Source organism: Ciconia boyciana, chromosome 11 (genome assembly GCF_034638445.1).
Source record: "Ciconia boyciana chromosome 11, ASM3463844v1, whole genome shotgun sequence".
NCBI lineage: Eukaryota > Metazoa > Chordata > Aves > Ciconiiformes > Ciconiidae > Ciconia > Ciconia boyciana.
Genome location: NC_132944.1, coordinates 6,730,825 through 6,742,085, shown reverse-complemented (window position 1 = coordinate 6,742,085; position 11,261 = coordinate 6,730,825). Strand labels below are relative to the sequence as shown.

Sequence of the window (11,261 nt, the reverse complement as noted above, 5' to 3'; positions counted from 1 at the left end):
CTAATACCATGACTGTAGGTAAAGAAAGCGTTGTACAGCTTCCATACTAATGTCCCCCTCTACAAGAATGTCCCCACTGTCCATTTGCAACTTTGCCATCCCACCAGAACTGGTCTGAGCTATGTTGCCTCTGCCTCATTTCACAGATCTGCAGGGTACCAAATGGTTTCCAGAGCTGTGCAAACCCTCTGACCTTGACAAAGTGGCCATCTCTCGGGCAGCGATGGTCCCAGGGCTGCAGTTGTCCTGTAACGGGAAAGCAGGCTGAGTCGTCAGATTGAGTTGTGGGCTGGTACTTCTCACATGGGTTGCAGTGGATGGCTGTGTGCCTTATCTGCTTCCTGTTGGTGCAGGATATATAATAGCGCGTGCTGTTCATCATGCTGGCTGTCTCTGTAGGATGGAGGAAGAGGTAAAGCACAATTAACGGCACTAGTAAGTACAGCAGTTCTTATATACTTTATATGTTAGCATATGTATCTTTGTGTGTATGCAGGGGGCAAAAAAATATTAATGCTCTCATTTATGTAAACACAAGAGTAGCTTCCTATCCTGGTTTCATTTAGGCACCTTCATGTAGTATTAATGGCTCAAAAATGAAAAGATACCTCACTGCTTAGTAGGATTTGTTACTAACAGAAGCAGTCTTTAGACTGCTCAGTACAGTGGGTTCTCTTGGCAACGTAGGGACACAAAGTCCATCTAAAATCTGTCGATAATCAATTCTTGGTTGCTTGTAATGTTCAAAAGGAGAAATTCAATTGCAGACCATACCTCAGGCTAGTATGTATTTTTTTAATCCCATTTTGGGACTTCCCTATTCTGTGTGCTATGGAAGTGCTCCTTGTATTCATCAAGCTGTCAGCAGCGTGTTTGGAAAATGATGTATTTTGCCACTGCTGCCATAGCACCTGAAAAATGTGATGCTTTTCTTGCTGAGAAACTCAAATATTTTAAATGAATATCAAAGCCTACTCAAAGTGCTTGATTGATTGATAGGATGTGCTTACATTATCGCTCTGAAGTGCAGCATGTCACTTGTATTGCTTTATTCTTGCATACTTTGGGATAGGCAAAGGATACCTTCTGTTTGAGATGGTGTGGATGTATTAACATCAGTGGTAGAAGGAAATTAACTTACCCTTCATGAATTCATGGTATTTAAGTTTGCCCATTGGATTTGCCTTCAGTTAAGCATACAGTTAACCTCTTTTTGTTCCAATTAGTTGAAAACTAAGGATTTCCTTCCTTCTGTTTTGAACTGATATGTAAGAGGAAATCCGTAGATGTTCCTGTTTTGAGTAAACCTTTTACTAAGGAGTTCTGCTCGTGCATTTAAAAAAAGAATAGAAAGAAATAAAAAGGTGGTATTGATTCAGACGTAATGCTAGAAGTAGCAGATCCACTTCTGAAGGCTTTGCAGCCAAAGAGCACAGTGTGAACATGCTCTCTCCCTGTTTACTTTTAATCTCTGGTTTGTCTTGGATCTGATTCTTTGTAGGCGGTCTTATCTTACAGAAATTGCAGCCTCTATCGCCACCCCTTTTGTGGAAAGGGTCCTGCCTGTAAAAGTATGAAAATGCATCCTCCTGGGTTGCTGTTTTTCTTCTTAGCAGCATGCTTCACTCCCACAGCTGACTGCCAGAGTCAGAAGGTAAGTCTGTGAGTCTTTGCTTAAATGTTCATTGAATGGTTCTTCATATTTGGATGGTGGCTTGTTATGAAATAGTCCACCACAAAACTCCTCTTTTCATTTACATTTAGTTAGGTACAGAATAATACCCATAATTAAACTTCAGGACTGTAAGGTATCTTCTCTGCTTATGGGTGGCTATGTGTGTAGTCTAAACTGAGGAGCTAAAAATAAGGTTGAAGGGAGCTGCTTGAATTTTAGATCAGATTAAATTTGTGTTTATGGTCAGCACTGAATGCAAAAGTACCAATATGAAAGGACTGGACATCTGTCTTCTGCTATTTTCAGTACATGTGATGGGAGCTTAGCATCTGGCAGGACAGGTCCGTAAGTTTCCCAGGAGAATTTTCTTAAAAAAAAATTAAAATATCATCAAATTGTTACTTTGTAACTGGGTAAATACCTTTGTTTCAAGTACATTTCCCAGCGGCTCCCCAGTGAGGAGTGTGGAATACTTTCCATTTTGTTTCAGTTTTGTTTTGATTTTGTTGATTTTCTTTTGTTTCCTTTATCTCCATTCTTGTGTTTAGCACCAGCATCTAGAATAATGTATGTTGCCTTTGTAGATCTGTGGTCTAGGCTCCATGGTGAGGCATCCCATTTTCTGTAGGCTAGAATTCGCACTAATTCGTACTACATTGTCTTCTGCCATCACCCTTGATGTGTGCTGCTGTTGGAGGAATGAACTGGCTTACAAAATCAGAAGTTGTGTGAGGCATTTGGAAATCTTGTTCCCTGGGGATCTGAGCTCTAGAAGGCTTGTCTTGCTTTGACTGACAAAGAGGGGCCTTGTGGGGAGTGGACAGACCTGTGCTAAGGAAGGTGCGTGTGAGTCTGAAAGACTCAATTTAGAAAAAGCCAGAGCACTGAAAAGGTGCTTCAGTGTCAGAACTTTGGGTGGAAGACCCAAGGTATAGACCCTTTCATAAAAGGGCCATAAATGAGTAATAATCATGCAAATAAGGTAAGAACATCATGAACCTGTGGGCTTGTAGGATAATACAAGCATGATTTGAAGATGTGTCTCTACTAGTGTTTTTTGTTTGTCTGGAAGCATGGGTTCCAGGCAGATGGGTTCCAGTATAGTAGTGCGTTCAGAGGCATGGGCTCACATCTTCAGCTGGTGTAAGTGGAAATTTTGGTCTCTTGACTTTGAGACACTGTGTAGATTTCTGTAATCACTGAGGTGTCTGGCTTGGTGTGAAACAGTTAAAATACCAGGTAAAGAGTACCCACTCACAGAGAAGTGAAATGTTTTGAATCACCTCTGGACCAGTTTATTTAATCCAGGAAAATTAACCCCCTTTTAGAGTTTTTTCCCCAAAAAGTTCCCTCTTTTTGGAGAAAGAAAATAAACATTTGAAAGGTCATAATGGGAGGTAAGGTAAAACAAGGGTCTAACAAAGTCTTCTCTGATAGTTTAGGATGGCCATTGGATTTGATTGGAATAGAAGTGCTGTGATTCCACAAGAGGCCTCCGTTGCCTTGCTCTCCATCAAGAGAGAAGAGATTTTGTGCTAGCTGTTTTTCAGTGATGTTGCCTCAGCGCTCTGATTTGATGGCTCAAACATGACAGCAAATCTGTTAGCCTGATTTGTTTTTTGTATACCTCTTGGTATGGGCTGAGGAAGATGCAGCAGATATGAGAAACATGGAAGTTTTTCTGCTGGGAGGAGGCCAGTCCCAGGCTGTGCTGCAGGTGGGAAATGAGGGGAGTGCTCTCTGCATCCCTGTGCCTCCAGTGCTCTGCAGCTGAGATGGTGGGAAACTCCCAGGGCAACACTAGATCTTGTGTTATGTGATCTCTGAGCTTGATTGTTCATCCTTGTGCTGAAGAGTGTCTTCTTTGGACAAATATGAAGGGTCTGTGTGTCCAGGAGCTGCTGGCCTGTTCAGCTAAAGAGAACTTCTTGGGGAGGTACATGCCTATAATGACTCAAGCATGTGTCTACAGCTCTGTTTTGTAAAGGGCAAATGCACTGGAAACTTGGTGATTCATTAGATAATGTGTGTTTCCCGAACTGGCTCCCAGGATTGTTTGAGCCAAACACTGACGTCCAAATGTGTTTTTCTTTCTTCCTTGAGATTTTGCCTTGCAGAAGGATTTATGTTACGGTTTGGGAGGGAAAGATAAAGGGAGAAAATGCGGGGAATGAAACTAGCCCTTAAAAGCAACTCCCCAGCTTATTCTCTTGAGGTGGAATAAGAGAAACATGAGCACTTGAGAAGTAAGGGACATCTATGTCGGAGTAAGAGGAGGGAAGGAAACGCTGCAGCATCCAGAAGCTCAGAACTGTCTCAGCTAAGCACAGAGGGCAGTGGCTGTTCATGCACATGCATGTGTTTGAGTGCAGGGAGAGAGCACAGTCCAGCCCTGGCAAGACAGAGCTCAGTTTGGACAGAGGCACCCTGGCTCTTAACTTCTTTCGGCTACAGCTAGATGTCTTCTGCTTTAAAAGCCTCCTTTAATTTTGGAGCTGTTTGAGAGCACCAGTCTTCCTTTTCTGTTGCTTTGTACCTGAAGTGCGATACCGTCCAGGCTCACAACGTCGTCTGATCAGAACAGTGACTGCTTTCACCTCCTTTCCCTGCTGTAGCCACTGTGCACCTCATGGACTCTCAGCCCACCAGGCAGCATTGCTGCGTCGCAGGGGCAGACGTTCCCTCTTGCTGCTTCCTCTCCAGCTGTCTTCAAACTTAGAAACAGCAGTCACAGATGAGCCCAAGGGAGCAGCGCATCATTGTTTTCCATGAGGCTGTGCCCCAGGAGCCACCTCTGACTCAGCTCCTGTCTATCTTTCATCCTCTCCAAAATTTGAGTATCGAAACTGTTGCATTTATGTCCCTTGATTCCCTCTTCTGCCTTCCTAAGAAGCAAAACACTCCAGAAAATGACTGCTTCATCAGTTCTGTCACTCAGATAAGAAGGGAAATATTTTTTTTTTATTATTTTCCACACAGCTGTTTTCTTCCTCTTTCCTCCTGCCTGTTGCTGCTGACACAAGCATATTTCCTTATAAAAAGGGGAAGATCTTACTGGAAAGCTGCCTAAAGCACATGAAGTGTCCCAGGAAAGTAGGGTGGGGGGATTCCACAATTAACTGTCTTGTCTTAGAGGCTTGCAAGTAATTAAAGATGCCAATAGGGAGGAGTGACAGCCCTTCTCCTCTCCCAGTGTCCATCTCCATTTAGAAAGGGAGCCACACTGATGAAGGAAAGAGAAGGAAAATGGAATAATGTGTGAATAAAGGCGTCTTCCTCCACCACCATGACAGAGAACACATTTAATGGCCCAACTATGTCTGAGAGCCAACTCCTGATGCCTGGAAGTAAAGATAAAATAGAAGTTTTCAGAGTTTTAATTTAGTGTTTTGTGCTCTACTGTTTGTGTGGTCTTTTTCATACAGATAGGGTGGCTCAGACACCTGATAGGTTTCTGGGGTAATTCTGACACCGTTAACTTCATAACTCATGGGAAGGCATCCATCTGTGTTTCTTCCTTGGGCATCTTCCCATTCCTCTTTCTGAGGCATTGTCTCAGTGAAGGTAAAAGCTGGTATTTGATGGGACTAGAAAGGCAGGAGATGTACCGTTCTGTCAGAACCGGGTGCCTGGCTTCAAATGGCTCCTTTCAAAAGCCCAGCTTTAATCTGGAGCCCTAATTTGTACTTGAATCAGCTGGTTGGACGGGCTTCTTCCCTACGCCATCAATGGCACTGCTGATGCTTTGAGACAGAGTACTCTGGAGGTAGCACCTTGTTTATCCATCCATATTGGCTGTCTTTTCTGTTTTGCTCCATGAAAAAGGGGAAATCTCCTCTGACTGCACTGTGTGCCAGTGGAGTGGAAATATAGGGAACAGCAAAGCTGATCTCTGTCCTGCTGGATGCTTAGTACTGGGTGCTTAGTGTCCTGCTGGTGCTCACAGGACATGGATAGGTGGATTTGGTGGTTCTCAGATTCATTTTGAGCTGCTTGTAACACAAGGAAGAGAGTCCCTGACATAACAGGTTCCTTGGGGATTCTGCCACCAAAGGAAGTGGAGGTTACTGTACGGTAAGGAAAACCCCAGATGCACAACTAGAAATTAATATCTATGTGAGGGGCCATCACAGGCAAAGGAATCACTTTCTTCATTGGGCAGCATTCCTGCATGGATGGCTGCAGAAGATGGATCCGTGAAGATCCATGAAGTTGTTTGCGAACAGAGAAGGACTTGTGGGTGATGTGGTGGTTGGAGGTTGTCTTGGGCATAGCAGTCACAAAATGATCGAGTTTTCAATTCTCGGAGAAGTAAAGAGGGGGGTCAGCAGAACTGCTACCTTGGATTTTCGGAGGGCAGACTTTGGCCTGTTTAGGAGCCTGGTTGACAGAGTCCCTTGGGAGGCAGTCCTGAAGGGCAAAGGAGTCCAGGAAGGCTGGGCATTCTTCAAGAAGGAAATCTTAAAGGCACAGGAGCAGACCATCCCCAGGTGCTGAAAAATGAGCCGGTGAGGAAGAAGACCAGCCTGGCTGAATAGAGAGCTTTGGCTGGAACTCAGGAAAAAAAGGAGAGTTTATGACGTTTGGAAGAAGGGGCAGGCAACTCAGGAGGACTACAAGGATGTCATGAGGTTATGCAGGGAAAAAATTAGAAGGGCCAAAGCCCAACTAGAACTTAATCTGGCTACTGCTGTAAAAGACAATTAAAAATGTTTCTATACATACATTAGCAACAAAAGGAGGGCTAAGGAGAATCTCCATCCTTTATTGGATGTGGAAGGAAACACAGTGACAAAGGATGAGGAAAAGGCTGAGGTACTTAATGCCTTCTTTGCCTCAGTCTTTAATAATAAGACCAGTTGTTCTCCAGGTACCCAGCCCCCTGAGCTGGAAGACAGGGCTGGGGAGCAGAATGGAGCCCCCATAATCCAAGGGGAAATGGTTAGCGACCTGCTACACCACTTAGACACACACAAGTCTATGGGGCCAGATGGGATCCACCCAAGGGTACTGAGGGAGCTGGCAGAAGTGCTCACCAAGCCACTTTCCATCATTTACCAGCAGTCCTGGCTCACTGGGGAGATCCCAGTTGACTGGAGGTTAGCAAATGTGATGCCCATCTTCAAGAAGGGCTGGAAGGAGGACCTGGGGAACTACAGGCCTGTCAGCCTGACCTTGGTGCCGGGGAAGCTGATGGAGCAGATCATCCTTAGTGCCATCACATGGCATGTACAGGACAACCCATGTACAGATGATCAAGCCCAGCCAGCATGGGTTTAGGAAAGTCAGGTCCTGCTTGACTAACCTGATCTCCTTCTACAACAAGGTGACCTGCTTAGTGGATGAGGGGAAGGCTGTGGATGTTCTCTATCTAGACTTCAGTAAAGCCTTTGACACGGTTTCCCACAGCATTCTCCTGGAGAAACTGGCTGCTCATGGCTGGGACGGGTGTACTCTTCGCTGGGTAAAGAACTGGCTGGCTGGCCAGTGCCAAAGAGTGGTGGTGAATGGAGTTAAATCCAGTTGGCAGCCGGTCACAAGTGGTGTTCCCCAGGGCTCGGTGTTGGGACCAGTTCTGTTTAATACCTTTATGAGTGATCTGGGAGAGGGGATCGAGTACACCCTCAGTAAGTTTGCAGATGACACCAAGTTGTGTGGGAGTGTTGATCTGCTTGAGGGGAGGAAGGCTCTGCAGAGGGACCTGGACAGACTGGATCGATGGGCCAAGGCCAACTGTATGAGGTTCAACAAGGCTCAGTGCAAGGTCCTGCACTTGGGTCACAGCAACCCCATGCAACGCTACAGGCTTGGGGAAGAGTGGCTGGAAAGCTGCTTGGCAGAGAAGGACCTGGGGGTGCTCATTGACAGCCGCCTGAATATGAGCCAGCAGTGTGCCCAGGTGGCCAAGAAAGCCAATGGCATCCTGGCTTGTACCAGAAATAGTGTGGCCAGCAGGACTAGGGCAGTGATCGTGCCCCTGTACTCAGCACTGGTGAGGCCGCACCTCGAATACTGTGTTCAGCGTTGGGCCCCTCACTACAAGAGAGACATTGAGGGGCTGGAGCGTGTCCAGAGAAGGGCAACGGAGCTGGGGAAGGGTCTGGAGCACAAGGCTGATGGGGAGCAGCTGAGGGACCTGGGGTTGTTCAGCCTGGAGAAAAGGAGGCTGAGGGGAGACCTTATCGCTCTACAACTACATGAAAGGAGGTTGTAGAGAGGTGGGGGTCAGTCTCTTCTCCCAAGTAACAAGCAATAGGACGAGAGGAAATGGCCTCAAGTTGTGCCAGGGGAGGTTTAGATTGGACATTAGGAAAAATTTCTTCACCGAAAGGGTTGTCAAGCATTGGAACAGGCTGCCCAGGGAAGTGGTTGAGTCACCATCCCTGGAGGTATTTAAAAGATGTGTAGATGTGGTGCTTAGGGACATGGTTTAGTGGTGGACTTAGCAGTGCTAGGTTAATGGTTGATGATCTTAAAGGTCTTTTCCAATCTAAACAATTCTATGATTCTAAGATGAGAAAAAGCTCAACAGCTCCAGGCAGAGAGAACATGAGTGTGAGTCAGGAAACCATTCCAGGAAGATGTCCCTGCAGACCTGGGACTTGAGGGTTATCTCTCAGGAGGTTTTCCTGACAGGGTCTGCTGGTTATCATCTGGGAGGTCCTTCCTGAGCTGTTGGTAACTGATGGGAAGCCATGGGCTTCCTCCCTTGCCTTGAGGCAAATGTATACGTTTGGGCTTAAGTTCAGAGGAAGCAAAGCTGAGATTGCTGATGGGAATCGAAACCAGGGAGTTCTGGGCACAGGAGAGCTGCTGCATTAACAGCATTGTTCAGGTTTGGCTTTTAAAATCCCAGATCAAGGCCACCTCCCAAAATTTGATCTAATGTTTTTATTTTTAGAAAATACAGTGCCTGTAGAGGCACAGTTGAAGTGAGCTGTGTGGGGTTTTTTTCCAGTCGGTGACCTTTTGGGGCACACACAGCTCATGCCTCCCAGCTCTTCTCTGCCATCGTCAGTGACAAACGTTGTCTTTTTTTAAAATGAGCAATGAGGTTTCTGTGCAGTAACTCAACTCCAGGAGTTTAGGAATACAAGGAAACTCTTTTGGGGCAAAATCGTTAGCTTTAATGACAAGCTGGCATATGATGATGATTATTTGCTCTGAGACTGTATGTTTTTCATCTGCTCTGGCTGTGTTTCATTTGGAGAAGCAAAGTTGGTGGGTACAGGGGTACAGAAGAGCCCTGTGAGGAAGCCTGAACCCCTGAAGTTATTCTGGTTAGGTGGAAGGACTTGTGCTGAATTTATCACCAGCCATGTGAATTATCCAAGTCTCCTACTGGATCTTCTTGCCAGTGTGTATGGGGTCCTTCTTACCTAGGGTCAAAGCATCAGGGGCCATGCAAATGGTCAGTGTGGTGCAGAGCACCTTTCTTTTTAATCCACCCCCCTGCCCCCCACACCTTCTCAAAGAAAATGGCCATGAGAAATATTTGTGTGAGCAGCTCCTGGGCTCTGGGAAATAAACTGAAGTAACGCATTCAGTTCTTCAGACCCGTGAAACAGCAATGAAACCACCAGTGAACTGGATTGTATCAATGGCATGGAAAACAGAAATGCTGTGTTGCGTCTTAATTCAGTGTCTCTGGCAAGGGTTATTAATTTAGGGCTTGTCCTCACATACCATTACCACATGTTTGCAAAAGATCAGTTTAAATTAACAGTGCACGGTTATGATTATTTTAGAAATGGTTAGAATTTTTGCTGTGAGGCATAGGGGAAAGATAAGATAGCTGTGATCTGCCCTATTGCCTTCTAGCTGAGATCCAAGCAGAGTGGCATGTAGCAGCATGGCGTGATGGTTTAGCCCATATGAGTGTGTGGTGTACCTCCCAGCAGCTGCACTGGTCACTGCCCTCCCCGGTGGGATCTAAAGAATGGTGCAATGTTGATAAAAATATTAAAGGTTGGCAAGATGAGTGGCTAGGGTAACAATTTAATTTTGGGCTTATTTCCATTCTGTGTTTTCTTTTTAAGTTAAAATCCATGCGATGCAATATCAAGACGATGTTTACTTTGAATACAGCATGTACTGCTTGTGCTGCAGCGCCTAAAATGTTGTGTCCAAGAGGCTGGTTAAAGACCACCCAAGGATTAGGAGTGAGGGATTGCAGGTAAGGCCTATTTCCTAACCGTGTTAAGGTTTTGGTGCAGCCCTGCTATGCAAGGAGTAGTGTTTATGCCTTCACGAGAGCACACGTGTTTTCTGAGCTCTAAAGATCCAAGGAATTTTGTTTTCAGATGCGTAAAAATGGATTTATGGCCCCTATTATTGTTGCTTTTGTCTCCTTGCAAATCCCATGGACTTTTTGCTGGGCATAAGGTTCTACATACACAGAACAAATTACATGATAATTAGCTCTAACTTGCCCTAAACAGCCTGAGTTTGCTAATCCTGCTGTAGCAACTTAACAGAGGTCTGTCTAGCACAGAAACCTGTTTCAGACCCAGAGTCCCATAGCGGATTATTAGGAAAATAATATAATGATAGTCCCCCTTGTATATCCTCCCAGCTTCCAGCAATAATCCTCTGAACTTTTTACCTTCCTATTTTGCTTTATGATAATTGCTTGTTCATGTGTTCCTTGCTCTTACTCTGTTGAGCTTGGGTCTAATAGGAAAAGGGTGAAGGAAAACTGAATTTACCAGGAAGTTTTTAAAAAATGAAACACTATAGATTATTGTTTGTGTATCTATTCAGTAGTGAATGTTAACAGTTAATATATAACTCCATTGTCTACTGTTTTCTGTGATTCACTCTTCTGTCGAAATACTTTAAAAATAGCTGTACAATTTTGCAGTTTATAGCAGTTTTTGCACAGGCACACATAGGAGTCAGATGGAAGCCAAAGCGGCAGTGCTATTGAGACAATTTCCAAGTTCCTTTTGGGAAGGATGTTGTGCCAAAAATAAAATGAAGTGTAAGAATAATGTGAGTGTATGCAGATTTTCTGAGTGTTATCTGCTCTTGTGGTGGTGGTTGGATAGACCCAAGAATAGTTCTGTACTGCATACGTGCAGAACAAGAGACACTGCCATCAAGGGCTTACCCTGTGTGTAGAGGCGATGGATGAAGGCTTGAAAAGAAGATGCTTCTTTTGGGGATTTAAGGGGTTTGTCCAAGATTGCATAGAGAATATGTGTATAACACAGCTATTAAATCCAAATTTCCAGCATCCCAATCTGGAATCTTTAGTGCAAGACAGAAAGGGACACGTCCTGCAAGGAGACTTTGTTCTTTCAAGGTTATTCAAGTGTGAAGTCTAGTGTTGAGTCACCCTGGAGATCCTAACTTTGTTTCTATGCTGTCTAACCCTCCAGCATCCAAGGTTTCTGTCCTGATGCCCTCAGACTGCCCAGGGTCCTGTCTCATATCCAGTCCCTGGCAGATTTCTTGTAACCAATCTTTGAGGCTTAAATCAATGGGCATACTTAGTGAAGACATAACCCAAGTGCAAACTCTTGCATGCATGTGTGGTGAAGGAAATGAGTGCCTTTCCTTCCATTCAGAGTTCAGTGCACTG

General features: G+C 44.9%; 1 protein-coding gene across 1 annotated transcript in view; it reads left to right on the top strand.

Moving 5' to 3' along the window:
• The first annotated feature begins 303 nt into the window (after positions 1-303).
• STAB1 (stabilin 1) overlaps positions 304-11,261 on the top strand; it is a 62,649-nt gene continuing 51,691 nt past the window's right edge. Inside the window, 5 exon segments of the mRNA XM_072875851.1 lie at positions 304-321; positions 323-365; positions 368-435; positions 1,502-1,654; positions 9,715-9,851. Coding sequence (XP_072731952.1) covers positions 304-321; positions 323-365; positions 368-435; positions 1,502-1,654; positions 9,715-9,851 — 419 coding nt within the window.